At 45.2% G+C, this 20961-nt stretch overlaps 1 protein-coding gene across 1 annotated transcript in view; it reads right to left on the bottom strand.

Annotated features, from left to right (window-relative positions):
- The window catches only part of ush2a (Usher syndrome 2A (autosomal recessive, mild)), a 1196697-nt gene that overhangs the window by 900201 nt on the left and 275535 nt on the right, over nt 1-20961 (bottom strand). The window contains exons 16-18 of the mRNA XM_041207243.1: nt 16818-17312; nt 13434-13706; nt 2691-2860 (exon numbers count right to left, since the gene is read on the bottom strand). Coding sequence (XP_041063177.1) covers nt 2691-2860; nt 13434-13706; nt 16818-17312 — 938 coding nt within the window. The remainder of the gene's footprint in view (nt 1-2690; nt 2861-13433; nt 13707-16817; nt 17313-20961) is intronic.

The following is a 20961-nucleotide window of genomic DNA, read 5'->3' on the forward strand; positions in this document are numbered from 1 at the left end:
ACTTGCTGCTCAGAACAGGAGGAAAGTGAATGGCAATGGCAGCTTTTCACGCTGTATCGTCCCAAACCCGTTGCTTTATATATATGCATTCCGGGAATCCATAACAGGTGGACTTTCATTCGCCCGCGACATTATCACCTTGCCGCTTCAGCATGCTAGGCGCCATATTTAAAGTTCAGCTGCGCACACACCACTCAGTGCTTCCAACCTACAGCTGCTGCAAAGAAGACATGATTCTGAAAGTCATAAAGACTGCAGCTCCTAGAGCACCTGTTGGACACAGTGGAGGCCCGCCGTGATGTCCTCTACGCCCGCTCTGACCACAGGATGGGCAGCAACCTCACTAATCCAGCTTTGGAGGTGGTGGGAGTGGTGGTCAGTGCCAATGCCCTGCAAAAGAGGACAGCCACCCAGTGTTGCTGTAGGATGAATGGTCTCATCTGTTCCACCAAGGTAATTCACTCTTCTCATCACTCTCAACTTTCACACTCACAAACCCATCACACATCCACAGGGATCTCACACCTCAAGGGACAACACCACTAACTCTCACACACACCCTCACATCTCCATCAGGCTCATACCCTCTCGAGCTCATGTCCTCATCTTGTCCATGGCTTCGCTCACCACACAAATATTCCACACAGTGCCATGTATCCTACTCACACTCTCTCCATCTGTTTTCATGCAGGAGAAGCCTGCTCAGATCAGCAGGAAGGGGTCCCAGACCAGGAATGCACTGGCCCACATTAGGCCCCCTGCTCACTTTGAGGAGTGTGCCATCGCACTGACTGGTGAGGACATGGGCCATGCCTGAGGTGACGGTGAGGTCGGCAGTGAACACCCTCATAAGGATCCTGCAACATCATCGCTCTCTCAACCCAAGTGTGAGTGCTCTCTCTCCTGCTTTTAACATGCACAAATTATCTCTACTTTGGTTCACAGGAAGCTCTGCCAAGTGACCGACACCCTCAGCCAGCCATTCCCTCAGCTCCATCCATGTCCTCACCTCCAGCCAAGAGGACACCTCCTCCACTGAAGAGCCGAAAATAAGCTGCCTGGAAGACCCATCACAGCACTTACCCAAATCCTCCATCAGCGCAGAGACACACACCTTGGTGGGACCTAGATCTAGAGCAAGCTCAGGCTCACAATCTGGTGGTCACCACGTATTGTCTGCTCATGCCACTGAACACGCCTGATGCCAGCAGGCAGGAAAATTCCTGGCCAATGGCAGACCTATTCAAAAGACACAATGAGTCTTTTGACTGACATAAATGAGGCCAAGACCAGCATTATGGCTCTAAATGGCAATGGAAGTATCAAGACTGAAAGCACCGGGATAGAGACAGTAACAAGAATGAAGCATGATGCATGACCAGTGACTTAAGTAGCATCTGGAAATCTAAAAGCAGCAGCATGAAGCTGAAAAAAAATCATCTAGTTTGGTCACTAGTGTGGAATATTTCACTCTATGGATACAAGAGCTGGACTCTGAGAAAAGAAGATGAGAGGAAGATAATAGACTTTGAAATGTGGGCATTGAGGAGGATGCTCAGAATCAGCTGCTTAGACAGAAAGATAAATGAGTGAGTTCAATCAAGAGTAAAAGCTCAAGAATCAAAATGGTTGCTAAGTACAGTTAGATAGAGAAAGATAGCCGAGCACAGACATTGCAAATGAGGACTGACAGTCTTGACCCAGCAACAACTAAATGAGTAATTGGGGGTAAGAACACAAGGAGAAGAAGAAAAATCCCATGGGTGGATAACATTGAGACACAGACTGAGGAAGGCTTGAAGAAAGCCAGAGAAGAAGCAAGGCGATGCCAATAGCCTCACGGAGGTTATGGTGAAAACAAATGAACAAAGTTATATTAAAGCTAACCTGTAGAGTTAGAGTTCAGAAGTTTATTTGAGGAGTTGGGTGCAAAACTGAGGTGCAAGTGGGACAGTATGTTAAAATGTGACAAATTTAAGTGGGTAATTTCCATTGAAACATCAATGTAGGAACTTACAATAGCAATGTATGCAGGTGTAGGATTTTTCAATGTATTATAGATAACTATATTCATGACCACAAAGAACAAAGAGTAAGGCGCTAGAACAATTGTTTAAATACACGCCCTTCATGACAGAGATGGACGTTCACATGCATCAGAGAGCAATGGGATGTGTCTATTCCACCTGCCAGCTTTATAGTTCTTAAATGAAATGAATCCAGCTCCTACTGAGCTTGAATTCACAATATATCAAGTGTTATTCTAGATAATAAAATTTGGAATTCTGAAGCTCATTGTTCGCTTATAAGAGATAGTCTGACCCTGCAATGGGCCATATCAGTCACACATATAATCATTAAGATAAAAGCAAAAAAACTGCAGATGCTGGAAATCCAAAACAAAAACAAAAATATCTGGAAAAACTCAGCAGGTCTGGCAGCTTCTGCAGAGAGGAACACAGTTAATTTTTCGAGTCCGAATAATCATGCCTGATTTTGGAGTGTTTAATGCTGAAACTGAGTACTCAAAACAAAAGATGGTCCATTGCCCAGCACTAACATTCCTCAGCTTGAACACCCCAAAATTCACAAAGAATTGTAATAACAAAGAAATACATTTTATTAACATTTTCTATTGCTCTAAACTATCAAACTAATTAAAGCAAACAAATTATGAAGAAGACTCTTACTTGTGAAATTATTGGCAGCGCAGATTGATTAGTGGTCTGTTCATCATCGATGTTGATAAGATATCCAATCACTTCTCCTCTTATTGAATTGTTGCTCGGTTGCACCCATGTGACATTTAAAGCAGATGATGAAAGTGAGAAAACTGATGGTGCAGCCATAAACAAGGGTGCTAAAAGGATTAAAGACACGTCAACTTAAAAGAAGTTTCTGGTACATCAAATGATAAGGCAAAAATATTTGCAGCAAGTATCTGTCTGTGGAAAACACTGAAAAGAAAGGAAAATGTACACATTTGAATTACACCTTGTCATTGTCTGAAAATCTGTTTGACAGTAATGTTAAAGCTGACAGTAACAACATGAGATTTTCCATTTCATTTTCAACAGTACATTCATCCTCTTTGACTTTTACCCAATTTAAAACTAGTTTATATGTAAACTTGTCAATCTAGCAATTTACTCAGGGGAACAAGTGTACTTTACCAAGGATGCTGCAGTTCAGAAACCTGTCAGGAAAAGCCTATAATATACTCCTTTTCATGTTCATTGTTGCTTAAGTAGCATCTATTGGAGATCAATACTCTCCATTAAAGAATAATTTTAGCTTTTCAAATTGAACCATATGTATTATTAAAGATGATATAGCAGGATAGTTATTGAATTCTCTTATACTAGAACTATGACCCATACCAAAATATTCCACACAGTTAACACAGAGATAAATAGTCAAATTAATCCTCTAAAGCAGAGTATAAACATGTTTAATTTAAACTATTGTAACTAGTTAATTAGCTCCTGGCTTACCTACTGTGGCATTGCTCGGGACCCAAATAAAAATAATGGGCTGAACTTTCCATTTTTGAGACTAAGTGCGGTGGCGGGCAGGATTAGCGGCACCCACCCCGCTGCTCAGAATGGCGGGAACTCGCACCCGATTCAGTGCTTAGAAGCTCATTAATTATGCACAAGCGAGTATCTCTCTGAATCCATTAGCTAGCGGGGTCAAAGGTCCGGGCGCCATATTTAAACGCCACCTGGACACATACATCTCATTCTCTCTAGCTCACTTGTCCGCACGACACGCATAGAGATGTAGTCGAGCCAGAAAAAGAAAGCTGCAAGTCGCTAGAAGACAACAGCACCCCGCTTCACCCACCAGGCCCTTGTGGCCTTGATCAGAGGAGTGTGGGTGCACAAGGATGTCCTGCATCCCAGGGATGGGTCCAGGAAGCATACCAGCCTCATCTCTCCAGCCTGGGAGGTCATTGCAAATGATGTCAGCATATCCAGTGTAGGAACAGGATGAATGATCTCATCTGCTCCACCAGGGCAAGTCAACCTTCAACTCAATCTCAAACTCTTAGCTTGGCATCGTGCACTCAAAGGGCTACTCTTCAGGGATCTCACACAAACCTATAGTGGGGGACACATAGCACCACAGATTATCTCATGGAAACTTTCACATCACCACCATCCCATCAAACATGATGTGCACGCTCCATCCTCAGCCATTTCTGGGTAGGGCTCCCCAGAAACAGAGGGCATGCATCTTTCCCAACCTATGCTCCATCCCTTCTCATCACATGCCTTCCTTTTGCCTTTATTCATGACAAGCTTGCCCACAACAAGCAGGAAAGATCACAGACCAGCAGAGAGACAGCCGGCGTCGTACCCCTCACGGAATTCAAGAAGGATGCTGCAAAGATCACTGGGGAGGACAGGGATCGCCCCTGTCAAGAAAGGGAGATTGGATTGCCCCAGCAACCTAGCACAGATCACTCCTCCATCAGCTCATCACATCCTGACAATGACAGTAAGTGACATACAGTCTTATATTCCTCATCAGCTGAAACTCTATTCTCTATCTTAATAGGCAACAGTAGATCAAGGCCCACAAAGGTGCCCACCATAAGTCCCAGCCCTCAGACCATGTCCGAAGAGAAAGCTGAGGAAGAGCCATTGCTATGCTCACCCGCACCATCCACCAGCACAGAGACACACACCTCGGTGGGGCATAGCTCTAGATTAGGCTTGGGCTCACCTGTTGGAGAACAACTCACTGACATGACTCCACAGCAGTTGAAAACAGGGACAACCCAGGTCTCTGGCACTTGGAGGGCTACTGGAGACCAGCTTCCCACTCAGTCCAAATCAGATGATGAGCCTCTGTGAGCAGCCAACTCAATGCTGGAGATGCAACGACAGGCGGCAGTGGAACATCAGGCAGATATCTGGCAGTCACTCAGGAAACTAGAGCAAAAGATGGAGAAGTCCGTCCGCGTTCTGTCTGATGTCATGGCTTTGACATGCTCTGACATGCCACACCTATAGATTACCATGGAAAGATTGGCAACCACCATAGACACCTTGGGCCAGCAGGTTTTGCTGGATTCGCACGGCCCTGGACTCCACATACTCTGGCGGACACCATCAAGATGTAGGCAGCAGGGGTATGAGGCACCTTGACCTTCCTCCAGGTGCACTTTCTCCTCAAGCAGTCAGGGTGGGGGCCTTGGGTGCTTAAGGGAGGAAGACCGTCAGCTGGACATTCCGGGGACCTCCTCTCATGCCACTCCAAGGTAAGAGGCAGGAGGTTCAGAATGGATTTGAGGAAAACATTTTTCACCCAAAGGGTGGTGGGTAGCTGGAACTCACTGCCTGAAAGATTGGTAGGGCAAGAATCCCCACTACATCTATAAAGTATTTAGCATACAAGGCTACAGGCCAAGTGCTGGAAAATGGGATTAGAGTGGATAGAGGCTTGATGACCGGCATGGCTGCAATGGGCCAAAGGGCCTCTTTCCATGTTGGAAAACTCTATGATTCTATGTGTCCAGCTGCTCTCAGTCCCCTCTGCCTGTGACCCTATCCACTTCAACTGAGCACAAGACCCTTATCAAGCCGGGACCGTCCAAGCCTTGGGCTACGAGAGGACATACACTAAGCTCATCACAGACATCAGGATATGCCTCCACCTCTGCTGCAGATGGCAGGGGTGCACCCAGGCATTGTGGTAGGATTAAGAAAGTTAAGAAATTCTGAATTCACGTTTGGGTCACAGGTGTGCTGCCACTGTAAAAATATTGAACCTTAGTAATTACATTTGATGTTTCTGTGAATGGCTTGGTCAACTTAAAGCATTTTAATTATGTACATTTTAATCCTCTTATTTCGAGGTATATCCATCCTCCCACTAAGTGATAGTCTCCCACTGTGAGAGTAACATTCATGTGATGTCAACTTCACTGAAGATAGTCTCCACAGTGTTGTGTAATGTCAGGGAAGTGTGTTAAAATCTTGATTAGAGGTGTGTAATGTATGTGTTTCTAGCCCTTCTTCCTCCAGGAACACCATTGTGTGATGGTAGCTGTGTGACCCACGGCAATTGTGTCTCCTCAGTGGTAGTGGCAAAAGGCAAGACATGGACGGGTGGAGGAGAGCCTTAGCCATGTCCTCATCTCATTGGCTGCTGCAATTATCTGACAGCGATTGCTTCCAGTCAGTTCTCACATTGCTCTGATTGTTCAGTGGGTTCTCACATCCCAGGGCAGAGATCATGGCCTGGTGAATCATGAGGCCAGAAGGTGAAAGTGTGAATGCTGCACTCATTTTCAATGCGAATAGTTGGACATCGCCTGAGATGTAAGGGAAAGGCATTGCGGGCTAGGAGAACTGTGGCCATTGCCCCTTGCCTTCACTTCACTCCTCCTGGAAACTGTCAGTGATTAGAGTGTCACGGGTACGTCTCCCATGTATTGCTTTTTCCAAGGTGTTGTCCATTCAAAATGACCCTCAACACCCTCTTAAGGTTCCTGGGCCTCCGGATATTCGTCCTCTAATGAGCTCTCATCCTCTTCCATTTCATCTTCTGGCAGAGGTTCACCTCTTTGCAGTGCCAGATTGTGAGGGGTGCAACACACAGCGATGATGCGTGAAACCCTGTCAGGAGTGTATTGTAGTGAGCCACCTGAGCAGTCCAAGCATCTGAGGCATTTCTTCAGAGTCCCTACTATCTGCTCTATTAGGGAATGTGTGAAGCTGTGAGCAACGTTGTACCTCTCCGCAGAATGAATCTGAGGGTGACACACTGGTGTCACTAGCCAGCATTTCAGTGGGTAACCCTTATCCCCAAGCAACCATCCCTGCTGATGTTCAGGCCCTTTGAAAATCTCAGGCACCTGGGGATCATGGAAACTCCCAGGATACCATGCACAAATGTGCTGTATATGATTCCAACGGTCACACATCAGCTGAATGTTGATGGAATGGTAGCTTTTGCGGTTGATAAACAGTTAGGGCTGCTGCCATGAAGCCCTTAAAGCCGCATGGGTACAGTCGATTGCACCCTGCACTCCTGGGAAGCCTGAGATGGTTGCGAAGCTGGTGAATCTCACAGCCTGGCTATCTTCGTCTAAATCAACCCTCACACGCTGATGTGCCTTCCTGTAAAGGGGATTTGTGATCCCCTTTATGCGTCTGTGTGTTACAAACTGAGAGATGCTGCAGAGATTCTCTGTTGATCCCTAGAAACACTCATACGCAAATTGATCACGACGATCACCTTTAAAGCCACTGGCAGGGGATAGTCTCTTACTCCATGGGGCATCAGGTTTTCAAAAAAATTGTGACAGGTGTGATCTGCCAGAGCTCGGGACAAGCGCGGATGTGCCCGGCATTGTCTCTTACTCATTTGTAAATAGGGGGGTCTTTCTCAGCACACTCTTGGTCTGGTGATTCGTCTCCTTTGTCTGGGTCTCTCCTCCTGACCCTCTTATTCTTGCTCTGATTCCCCCTGGCCCTGGACATTAGGCAGGGCCTGCTGGTGGAACTGTGCTTTGCGTCACCCCACCCTCCTTTACCTCCTCCATTGCACTAGGATCTTCAGAAAGGCAGCATTGAGCCCTAGATCCATTTCTGTTTTGAACTTCTCTCTGAAATGTAACATTTCAGACATTAATGAGGAACAGTTCACGGTAGTGAAGCTCACAAGCTGTGACTAATAGGAACTGTAATGGTCTACAGTGGTTTCTGCCCTACTTGCATTGTCACTGATGCTGCCTTGTCTTTGAGGCGCTACCACCCACACTGAGGTGACCAAACTGGCATCCCAGGAATGTGACATCTGAGTCCCTGATTGGAATGAGAAGGTTTGAATGACAAGCGCTACCTAACCTGGCTCAGTCCTCCAATCTCTGATCTGACATTCCAATTAATAATAAATTGCTGATGATTAATGGCTGGATGTCATTTGGCCTATTAAGAATGCCAATTCTGGAGAGCACCTGACTGGCCTCCATAAATGGAATGCCATATATGTTGCACCTATGCCTCCTCCCCAGTTGCCTGCCATCCCAAATGTTACATTCAGCTCTGTTCATGCTGAAATGCTGCAAATGCAATGTGAAGCCATTGGGTTATGAGTATCCCTCTTACAGCCCTGATAAATCCATTGGCTTCTAATGGGCTTCTGTGCTAGGAGGACTTCGTCCTTTCTGTATAATAAGACTTTAGGTCATTCTCGCAGCAACAACAAGTTAGAGGGCACCCCCAGAAAAGGCACCTTAGTGCAGCAGTGCGCGCCTCCCACACAGCTTCATACCCCTCCCATTCAGGATCACTTCTATTTTCGCTTTATAGCTGCGCCATAACTCCAGTCGAGCAAAATGGTGGTTCTGCACTATTACTTTGAAACAAGCTTTGACGCTCCCTCTCTGACTGTCTGTGTACCCGATATTTACCTTGAACCTCATGATGTGTCGTGTTATTCTCCAGCCGCCCCCAATAATACTGGATCTGATAGTTGTTGTGATGAACATTCCTACCCTCTCCACTGAGCCCATCAGTAATGAAGTGCCCATGACTCATGTGGAATCTGCCCTCCTCATCTGGAGGCTGTGTGCACGGTCACCTACTGAGGTGAACCGCCACCCCCCCCGCCTCACCTGTATTACGTCTGTCTCAAATACAGGCTGCAGATGCCTCCCATTTCAATCACCATACCATCAGCAACTCAATACAGAGACAGACAAGCCCATGGACAGTGACTGTGAGCCAGCCATGCACACCAAGCAGTGCATCATTCCTACTGATGGGAGCCCTTGCCCCTTCCTGGAGTTCCCAACGATTACTCCTGCAGCATGCCCGCCGCACCCCATGACTGTCTCCACTGTCTGACTGTTAACTGTGAGGTTCACAAAGCCCCAGGGGTGTCTCTGCTCTCTGACTGCTTTCCAGTAAGCCCTAGGGGTGTCCATACATTCTGACTACTTCCCACTAAGCCCCAAGCGTGAGTCCTGACTGCAAGCCCCAGACCAAACACTTTAACATCCTTTCACATCGTTGCCATTGTCCTGATGACTGAAGACTACACTGTCTCCCTTCCTAAAACCACCCTCCCAACCCTTGAGTCTGTGTGCGGCCCAGCTCTCATGGCACACTTATATCCAACCCCCTTTCCTATTTGAGAGTCTGCATGGATCCCCTAATATTCATACATGTGGTATCTCTTTCACTCCCTTGTTTGTTAGTGTTTCAGTTACCCTTGTCGGGCTCCAGATTAGAACCATAGAACCAGAGAAAAGTTACAGCACAGAAAAAGGCCATTCAGCCTATTGTGTCTGCGCTGGCCAAAAAATAAAAGACAGAAGACTACCCACCCATTCTAATCCCACCTTCCAGCAAACTGGTCTGTAGCCATGCAGGTTACAGTACTTCAGGTGCAGATCCAGGTACTTCTAAATAAAGAGTTGAGGGTTTCTACCTCCACCAACAAGCCAGGCAGTGAATTTCAGACACCCATCACCCTCTGGGTGAAGAAGTTTTTCCTCATGTCCCCTCTAATCCTCTTACCGATCACCTTAAATCTGTACCCCCTGATAATTGACATCTCCACTAGAGGAAACAGGTCTTTCCTGTCTATTCCATCCAGGCCCCTCATAATCCTGTACATCTCAACCAAGTCACCCCTCAGCCTCCTCTGTTCCTAGGAAAACAATCTCAGCTTATCCAATCTTTTCTCAAAGCTGCAATTTTCAAGCCCTGGCAACATTCTCGTAAATCTTCTCTGTATTCTCTTCAGAGCAATTCTGTCCTTCCTGTAATGTGATGACCAGAACTGTACACCAGCTGTGGCCTAACCAGCATTTTACACAGTTCCAGCATCACATCCCTGCTATTGTATTCAATACCTCATCCAATAAAGGAAAACATTCCATCTGTTTCCTTTACCACCTTATCCGCCTGTCCTGCCAACTTAAGGAACCTGTGTACATGCACTCCGAGGTCTCTCATTTCCTCTACCACTCTCAATATCATCCTGTTTATTGTGTATTCCCTTGTTTTGTTTGCCCTCCCCAAATGCATTAACTCACACTTCTCTAGACTGAATTCCATTTGCCACTTTTCCACCCAATCAACGAAGCCATTGGTATCATTCTGGAGTCGGCAGCTATCCCCTTCACTATCAACTACACGATCAATGTTTGAGTCATCTGCAAATTTCCCAATCATGCCTCCCACATTAAAGTCTGAGTCACTAATATATACCAGAAACAGCAAGGGCCCCAACACTGAGACCTGTGGAATGCCAGTGGAACCCACTTTCCATTTGCAAAATCATCCATCCACCATGACCCTTTGTTTCCTGTCACTGAGCCAATTTTGGATCTAACTTGCCACATTCCTCTGCATCCCATGGGATCTCACTTTTCTGACCAGTCTGCCATGTGGGACCTTGTCAAATTCCCTACTAAAATCCATGTAGTCAACATGTACTGCACTACCCTCATCAATCTTCTTTGTTACTTCCTTAAAAAATTCGATTTAATTAGTAAGACATGATCTTAACCTAACAAAACCATGCTGACTATCCCGAATTAATCCATTCCTTTCTAAGTGACAGGTTACCCTGTGCCTCAGAATTGATTCTAATAATTTGCCCCTCACTGAATCAGACTGACTGGCCTTTAATTATTGGCCTATCTCTTTTTAAATTATGGCGCAACGTTCGCAGATCTCCAATCCCCTGGTAACTCGCCTGTATCTGATGAGGATTGGAAAATGATGCTCAGTGCATCCATTATTTCCTCTCTGATTTCCTTTACAGCCTGGATGGAATCATGGCAATTTATCCATATTCAAGTATATCAGTCCCTTCAGTATCTCCTTTCTCGCTATGCTTACTGTATCTAATATTGTGCACTCATCTTTAACTAGAATGTCTGCATCATCCCTCTCCTTTGTGAAGACAGAGACAAAGTACTCATTAAGAACTCTATTCACATCTTCTGCATCCATGCATAAGTTACCTTGTACATCTCTAACAAGCCCTATCCTTTCCTTAGTTAGCCTCTTGCTCTTAATGCACTGATAAAACATTTTTGGGTTTTCATTGATTTTATCTGCCAACATTTTTTCATATCCTCTCTTTGCTTTCCTAATTTCCATCTTGACTTGACCCCTGTACTGTCTATACTCTTCTAGGCTTTCTACAGTATTAAGTCTTTTGTGACTGTCATAAGCTTTCTTTTTCTGCTTTATCACGGCATGTATGCTTCTGGATAACTAGGGGCTCCAGATTTGGCAGTACCACCTTTGTCTTTGTGGGGACATGTCTACACTGTGCTCTTAGAACCTTGCTTTTGAATTTGTCACTAATTTGTCACTGATTTTCTTTCAAGTAGCTGTACCCAGTCCACTTTCGTCAGACCACTTCTCAATTTCGTAAAATTTGTCCTCCCCCAATTTAGAACTTATACTCCTATTCTAGCTTTGTCCTTTTCCATAATGATGCTCAATCTAACTATTTTATGGTCACTCTGTCCAAAATAGTAACCACTGATACTTCATCCACTTGCCCTGCTTCATTTCCAAAAACTAGATCGAGAATTCTGCTCCCTCTCATAGGGCTAGTTACATCTTGGCTAAAAAGGTTCTCTTGAATGCAATTCAAGAATTTTGTATCCTCCGTGTCTTTCAGACTGTTCATATCCCAGTAGATATTAAGGTAGTTGATCCCCCAACTATTATTGCCCTATTGTTTTGCACTCAGAAATTTGCCAACATATCTGCTCCGACCCTTCGGTCTGCCCTCTGCTTTCCATCGTTTCCCCTCCCATGTGTTCACCCTTCCCCACCCCACAGACACCACCCTCAACCCCTTCCCCAGTCGAAATGCTGGTTTCTGAATGCTTAGACCTGTCTGAGTATTGCTACACAGTGGTGTCAGTGTGGACAATGGTGGCATCTACCAGGAGTAGACCACCCCTAAACCTCACCCTTGCAGCCCAGTTGCAATCCTGGGCAGTGTCTGAAAGTTGAGCCCGAATACTGCTGCATAATGGTGTCCTTATGACTATGGAGGCAAGCACTGGGAGGAGAGCAACCCTCTTGCCCCAGCATTGTGGTGTTCCACTGGTATTGCAACGAGACCAGTGCAGCCTTATGAAAGGTAGGCTATTTGTGTTGCACTCACCTGGAAGTCCCAAGCAAAATGAGGCCCAACGTGTGCAAGTCACCCTTTTCAAACAAGATTCAGATGGAAATAAGTTCCCATTGGCATGACATAGAATTGAAAGGCAGCACATGATTCCGGCAAGAAGCTACTTTAATGAGCATTCATGAGATGGTAACGAATGGCATTGGTGTCCCTGCCACGACTCAGTGGCATACCCGACCCGCCAGTGACCCGCCATCGGGAGAATTACAAACTATTTTTATGCCAGCAAGTTTCCTACTTTTTGCCTGCCACTAGATTCTCTGCTCCCGCCTGCCACGAAACCCACTGTGGTTGGGATGGGAAAATTCCGCCCAATGTTTCTGATCCTAGAACTGTTACTGTGCTTCTTTTCCATGATCTAATTGTTTTCCTATGTTTTATTTTGTCTTTCTGTTTGCCTTTCTATCTCTCCCTGTATCTTCTTTTCTCCTTATGGCTCTCAAATACTTTTCTCCTTCTGGTATCTGTTGTCGAGATATTAACAGGGGCATGTAACTTAAGCAGGGGCGGAGCGTCAGACAGGAAACCGAGAAATCCCCATATGCTGTGGAGTTTTAATACCACCGCGTATGTCTTCTGTCATTGACATAATCCTTTTCTGGAAGTCAGCTTGATTGACAGACTTGCCTTCCAATCAGGCAGGGAGGACTCTGGAGCAGGCCACAGGGGTTGTCTGCAGTGAAATTTTGGTTACCTTTAATCTCCAAAGTAATGCTGATAAATTAGAGTGGCTCATACTCTGGATCATTGAACTATTAAGAGGAGTTAAGAAAATTAATTCTATTCCCATTATAAAATAAATTATGGTGGTGAAATTGCTCTGCAACAATAGCACAAAACAGGCTCAAAGGAAGTGGGCAGTCGGTTTTACACCCCCAACCAAAAAGAGAAGTTATTTATTAAAATGTTTTAAGATTTTTTTTTCCCCATTTGAGGAATAGACTAAACTGAAAAATAGCATTTCCATGATTTTTATATTGGTGAGCATGGAGAATATTTAATTCAAAAAATCATTGAAAAAGCATGGTAATATTATCCTGCCTTTGTACTGTAACAGGCCTGTGATTATATAGTATGATGTGGCATGGCTGTGTTTTTTTCTTAATTAAGATTACAACTGCCTTTTAGACAGGCTATAAGATATCAATCAAATAAAATATTTGACTGCTATGTTATTAAATAAAAGACAAATTACAATTATATTCATATATTATGTAAATCAGATGATAAAATTTGTTAATACCAACCAGCTTCTGCAGTTCTTCCTGATGCCCACTGTGAGGATGCACTGCCTGCCACATTAATCGCATGCACTTGAAACTCATACACAGTAAATGGTACCAAACTAGGAACTGTTGTATGAGTCTGTGGTGGAATCAATGCATTTTCGTTAGGTGATTCTAAAATTGACTGAGGGTTAAACCATCCACTGTCTTGAAAAACGCGCCTTTGAGGAGGATTGTGAGATCCATTTGGTTGTAAGAGTCCTCGCATGTAGAGTTCATATCGAATTATTATTCCTGAGAAGAAATTTAGGTTAGAAATTTATAATTGCATATTTTGCCTCTTCCCGCTTACCCCACAAAAAATATCACATTGTACTTTCAATGTTTAATTTATTAAACTACAGCTATTAAAGTAAATTCAGGATCCTGTTAAATGCAATAGGTTCAATCTGGCTAGCCTAGCATATATAACCAGATGTGCAAATTGAAAATATACGTCTGTAACCACACTTGCAAATACCAGAAATTATTTGGCAAACACATAAAAAAGTTAATTATCAATAAATAATTCTATTTGTTAGAGTGAATGAAAGTTAAATCAAACAATGAAATGTAACTGAGAGACTGAAGAAGAGAACATCCTCAGAGTACATACTGTTTAAGGGCTGCTTCCATTTGAAATATGTTTTATTATAGCATACAGGCATGAAGCAGTTGAGATATCCCCTAAGTCACCCATTTTAAAAGACAGAAGCAGTAGCAAGGAAACCTACCACATTTTCCAAATACATTATTGGAGACTATGGGGCGCAATTAATCCTAACAGACCCGCAGTCGTGGACCAGTGACCCTTGTGGTGAAGTAGCAGGCTTTGCCTTGTATCTTTAACTCAGCCATGACATTAGCACCACGTTTGCAGGTTTCCTGGACAATCAGAGAGGGCAGGTGGGATGATGTGTCACATCTGTCAATCTGAAGGATTTCTTGTTAAAGGACCCCAGTAGGCACTGAATAGCTGAACTGTAGATTGATTTCTATGGCTTCAGCAACCAGCTGAATGGAAAGGAGACCTGGGAAAACTGTCCCCTTGATCTCTGGCTGTTACCTTGAGGTCCTGCTGTGCAATTTGAGGAACTGAAGGGAGGTAATGTTTCCCAGAATGATAGGAAGAGGCCAGCCTCTCAAACTAAGCAGGCTTGGATGCAAGCCACCGAGGAAGTGGGCAGCAGGAGTGTGGTCCCTCATACCTAGACACAGTGTCCCAAGAGAATCAAGGAAATGCTTCACACTTTCAGATGCCAAGACCTATATTCTGAATTTCCCAGCATTCTCCTGCACAAAACTGCTCACACCAATACACCTTGCTCCACTATTCATCGCTCCAAGCACCTCCTTACATCTGAACAGTCAATACTGACACTCACCCTTACCTCACACCCATATCTTACAGTCACCTTCTACAAATATTATCCTTCCCTCATCTACACACAATCCATTTCTCATATTCATAATTCTGCCTTCTCTTCTTGCAGATGAACAGAGTGCAGAATTCCTGGGGCAGCCACAGAATGAGATGGGGGCAAGGGAGGGGGCCCTCCAGTGATAGTCACTATGATGGTCATTGGCAATGTCTCCCCTCTTGGCCCACTGCAAGTAGACCTTGTTCCAGTAGGCTGCAGATGTCATTAATGACCTTCCATTAAAGACTGACCCTCATGAGGCACTGCTGCTCACATATATGGAGAGAGTTGAACCTCTGCCTGTAGGCCTGTGTGAGAGTCTCTCCTTCTTTGAGCTGAATCTCTGTGTCCATTCCCTCTGTCCTGTGGAGTGGCAGGTGGCTGAGAAGAAGGCAACTGGTACAGATGCTGGTGTCACTCCAGCTGCTGTTGGTATTGCTGGTGTTGTTCCTCTTGTTTCTCACCAGAGGTCCAAGTTAGAGCTGCATGATTGGCTCCCATGCCACAGTGAAGGCTGACAGCAGGAAAGTGCAGATCAAGGTGAATAAAGTCCAATACAGGTGAACTAGCTTCCAAGGAGTTGGAAATTGCCTGTCAAGCAGGGGAAGCACAACCTTTAGAAGAAACGTTGTGAGCATCAGTTTCTCACCTAGACATGGCTGCAGCCATTCAGTTTCACAGAAGGCTTCCCAATCTGTCATCACTCTCTGATGTGCTCTTGCTTTGATGACCCTGGTGAGTTCCACACAGCTCAAAAAGCCAACTTACTGGCTATTGTAGCCAGAAAGGTAGATTAAATTTTCAGTTAATTGGGCATTTAAATATTGAAATTACCTGGCAGTTCCATAAGGGTTTCCCGCTCACCTGCAAGCCCACCCAGGTTAAATCCAGAAGTGGGTGAGATCTTGTTAGGTTGTTGGCCCAGTGTCACATTTCAGGGCTTTACCTGCTCACCCGAACCCAAACCTCCCTCCCCTTGACAATTAAAATTCTGTGGTTAACAGTGAGCCACAGTATTTTTCTGAAGACCATAAGAGCTGCTCCTAGCCATACAACATTTCTTCCCAAAAAGTCTTTAGGTCTTTTTCTGTGTGGCCTATATTGCTCCCTAAAGGACCACTGGTGAAACCACTCAACATCTACAACAATTGGCAAGATCTGCAATCGGAATCCTACAACTGACAAATAAACCTGTTCCAAATAAGCAGTCTCCCGGTGGAAAGAAACTGGCGCACTGTTCGACACTTTACAGGCCCACCTGAAAATTGCAGCAGGTGGGCCGTAGATAGAATTCCGATGGCTGATTTGCAACATGCCGACCTGCCCTTCCAATTTTCAACTTTAGCAATGGACAAAGTGTAAGACTCCATTTTAGACCAGAGGAGTTTGTGATGCCAAAAATGTCAATTACTAAAATGTACATATTCATTATATATTAATATACAGTTTAATATACATCTTTCTTCCTCTGTTATTTGCCTCCTCACTCTGTGCCCAGTTCTTCTCCCCTCATGTCAGTCTCTCCGTCTCTGCCCTTGCCCTCTCATTTCTCTCCACCTCAATATACCTACCCCCATCCGCCACTTTGGTTCAATTATCGCACACCTTCTAACTCAATTTGACCTGAAATATGCCCCTTGGTCTTGACTTCATAAATCAAGGCAAGATTAACTAGTATTTACAATATAGCTTATAAGTTGAAGACGACAATTAAAATCTTAGCAATATCATTATCATTTGAAAGTACACATAGAGGATGGAAATAGTTTCAGAAATACTGAAATTTGCTGAATAACTAGTTCAATAAAATGTCAATATTAAGGTTCATGTAAATAGAAGTTTTTGATTAAAATGAAGTTCAAATTCAGTATTTCATACATTTTTTGAAGTTTAACATGTTAATATAATAATCTTAGGCTTTGCAAGTTAGAAAATTGAGTCTTACCATTAGGTTTTCCAGGAGCAATCCATTCAACAAAGAGCTCTGTAGAACTGACAGTTCTAACTATTGGGGGTCCTTGCTCTTCAGGTGGAGCCTGTTCAGTTATTTCCACAACTGGATTGCTTTCAATACAGCCCCCAGTAGTACAAGCCTGGACAGTGAAAGTGTATTTTGTAAATGGAGTCAAATCATTCAAAGTCACAAATGTTTGGAGGCCTTTATAATGCACCTGATCCACAGGATTGTCTGGAGTAGTAGATTTCAATATATATTTCTCAATAGGTCCCGAAGCATTTGATGGGGTTGTCCAGTTTAACATAACTGATTGTGATCCAACAAATCCAACATGACTCAAATGAAACAACCCAGTGGGACAGCCAGTCTTCGTGCGATAGCTAACAATACTGCTTCTTGTGCTACCATGAGCATTGCTTGCCACAATATAATAAGAATAAGTTGTATAAGGTGTCAAACCAGTATCACTGAAGCTTTTGATACCTTTAAAAGAGGAAAGTTATATTATTGTTTACTTAAATAAATTGCGGTGAAAAATATTCAACTTACATTGAAGCTGTTGGAAAGTTTAGCTTTTTGTAGTATTTACATTAAAAAGGTTTATTTCCTCATGTTCAATATTAAGAATTAAAAATAAATTGTTACAGTGCTACACATCATGTCTAGTTGTATAATGGTCACAAGAATGAAACTTATCAAACTAGTGTGATAAGTTCATGAAGATCAGCTGCTTGATCCCTGATATTGAACTAATAATGAAATAAAAAGCAGTGGTATCATTATTTGCCTTAGTTTGCATCACTTGATTTAGAAATAAATTTGAATAAAGGACAAACAATCACTTTCTGATCTGAGATTGCCCACTTAGAGAAGTACTCATTTCTACTTAGACTTGTTTTAACTATAACATACCGATGTAGAAATTACTACATGTAGATATTATTGTATGTATGAATGCTTAACCCATGGGTAACAAAGTTCACTCAGCGCTATTTTAATCAGTGTTACCCTATTTAAAATAAATTGATTAACACCCTGCTAAAATAACAACAAAAAGAATTTGACATGAATGCATTTAGCATTCACAAGGTGTTGATGTAATTCTCACCCTCATATCTATAGTGAATTCCATTGTCTCCTTATCAGCTGAATTGGCTAACTATTCTTTATAAGATAACGCAATTTGAAACACAGGCCAGAATTTTTAGCTTGGCATGCAGGTGCGTGCCCGACATGCTCGAGCGTGAAATAAAGCACCTTGACGTTGGCCAAGCGTGCCGATGTCAGCGCGCATTCTCGTGATATTTCACTAGACAGGAGCACAATGAAGATGGAGACATGCCCACCATTAATTAAGTGGCCAGTTAAGGCCCTTGAGACACCAATTGTCTCGGAGTTTATGTAGCCCGCAAAATTTTCAGGCTGTCACACGGGCTAAATGGGCAGGCCACAATTTCAAAAACCTCATTCGTGGGTGGAATAAGAGGAGTCAGTGGGCTTGTAAATGCGAGCAGTATGTAGTTTAGGATATAACTTGCTGCTGCTTGCTTGTGTGAACAGGACATCTTCATTTCGCTTCAGAGCTGCTTTGACAGAAATAAGAGGCTTCTGTTCAGGACTCAGTGTTGTTTTCCAGCCCCCGGAGGACTCATACCACTTGGGGCCTTCCAGGTATCAGACAGCCTTCCCTTACCCTGGTAATGGGGATTGTGGTCTCCACTGGAGGCACCTCCTCTCAGGAGGGAGGGTCAGAAGTGGGGGGTGGTGGAGGCCAGGTGTTTCTATTCAGCCTCCAAGGGAGCGATCTGTGGGAGGAGAGGCGTAGGCAACAAGGGCCGCAGGGCCAACAGGATTTCCAAGGCGGAAGGGGCCGCAGAAGACACCACTATCCTGCTGCCAGTGTTTACAGGCGGCTATGCAGCTACCTCAATATGTCAGGTCCAATGCTGAAGGAGGCTCTGCTTCTCAAGGGAGACAGTGACCTCCATTTGTCAGAGGGTCGACCCTGAAATCTGCTCCGACTGTGTGGATGGACACCCCATGCCAGTGGTGTTGGAGGTCATGGTGGCCCTCAACTTCTATGCCTCCGACTCCTTCCAGAGTTCAGTGGGGGATCTGTGTTGAGTCTCCCAATCAGCTGTCTACAATTGAGTCAAGTTGGTGACTGACACTCTGTTCAGGCGTGCATTGACTTTCATTCACTACTGTGCGGACGAGGCCAACCAGGCAGAGTGAGCCAGAGGCTTTGCAGTGATTGCTGGGTTCCCCCGCGTCCAGGGTGCAATCGACTGCACACATGTGGCTATCAAGGCGCCAGCGGGTCAGCCGGGTGCCTTTATCAACAGGAAAGGATTCCACTCCACGATCGTGCAGATAGTGTGTGACTACAAGATGCAGATTCTGCAGGTCTGTGCAATGTACCCAGGAAGCTCCCATGATGCTTACATCCTGAGACACTCCCAGGTGCCGAGGCTTTTCAGTGCTCCAGTGGATAGATGGCTGCTGGTTCACAAGGACTACCCCCTCAAAAGATGGCTCATGACGCCTCTCTGCCACCCAGGAACAGAGGCCGAGCAGTGGTTCAACAGGAGCCATGCCTCCACAAGGGCGGTAGTAGAGAGAACCATAGGTCTTCTCAAGGTGTGCTTCCGATGCCTGGGCCTTTCAGGGGGCGCACTTCAATAGCCCCCAGATCATGTGTCACTGACAGTGGTTGCATGCTGTGCTCTCCACAATCTGGCACTGGAGAGGGGGGTACGCAGTGGAGGAAGAAGATCTTGATGCAGCTGCTCAGGCAACAGACGATGAGTCCAGTAGTGAGTCAGAAGATGAGCATGGTCAGGAGAACGCTGAGGGCATTGACTCTGACCTGGGCAAACCTCCAGGGAGGCTTTGATCCAATGCTCCTTCCGCTAAAAGGCCACCACCGCATGCCAGGGCTGCAGGCCCCATACTCGATCCCTGACAGGACCAGTTCCTTGATCAACGACATAAACTTTATTGAAATGGCACATAGTGTAAGGAGAAACATGGCCATCATTACATCATGGTCTACCCTGCACTTGCAGAACAAGTGAAGCATCCAGAGGTCAGTTGCACAAAAACACATTTAATTAAATGGTGCCTGGCATACATTCTACAAATTAACATCAACAGGTGTTTTCCATCACATCAATAACCACTGAACGGAAAAATGGGGGAAACAAATATCACCTGTGATCAGGTCATGTGATTAAGGTGCTTAAAGTTTTTGGTTGCGGATGCTACATCTACGTGCTCCCCCCTCACTGGGACTGGCATTGGAGACAGCCTGCTCACTCTGCTGACCTGTTGGCCTTGATGATTTGGTGGGCGTCCTCTGGCCCGTGGAACCTGTGCTGGCCCCACCTGGGAGGGAGCGGCCAGTGCCATAGCTGGCATCTCCCCAGTCACCGCAGCCTCATCGGAAACCCCAGTCACTGGCAGAGAGGCAGCTGCCTTCATCCGGGGCACCCTGAGAGGGTCCTGCAGAGACAACAGGCAGTTCATGCGCCAATATGCGGTCGCTCTGGACCTCCCTGCTTACCATTGATGGACAGGCACCTAGCTGGAATACTGGGTGCCCAATCCATCTCCCACACTGACACTGAACACCTGGGGTCATTGCCAGTGTGAAGGCTTGCAAGTCCGAGCGCATCTCCAGGAACACCCTGATTCAGCTCCTGGAGCAGCCTCTCCATGAGAGTCGCTACTCTCTCCATGGAAGAGGCAGTGCACTCGGCCATGAGGGTCATTGCATTGCTCATGCTCTGCAAGGACTCCTCCATAATGGACACCTTGGCACACATTCTCTCATGTATCTCTGCCACATCCTCGTACACACTTCTTTGTATGTCCAGCATCTGCTGCCTCATAGACGACTCAAGAGGCACATCAACAGCCATCGTCTGAGCATTGTCTTGGTCCCCAGCTGTCCTCCGACTGCCGACGTCCTGGGCACTCTCTGCTGCTGCCTGTACCTCAGCCGAGTGTGAAGTGCCCTCACCAATGTGCACCGAGATAGCAGCCAGCAATCTCATGCCTACCGAGGTGCTGGTATCTGCGCTAGTGCCTGCTTCAGAGAGCAGTTGTGACACAGGTGCATTCTGATCAG

The sequence above is a fragment of the Carcharodon carcharias genome, chromosome 2 (genome assembly GCF_017639515.1).
Source record: "Carcharodon carcharias isolate sCarCar2 chromosome 2, sCarCar2.pri, whole genome shotgun sequence".
NCBI classification, from domain to species: domain Eukaryota; kingdom Metazoa; phylum Chordata; class Chondrichthyes; order Lamniformes; family Lamnidae; genus Carcharodon; species Carcharodon carcharias.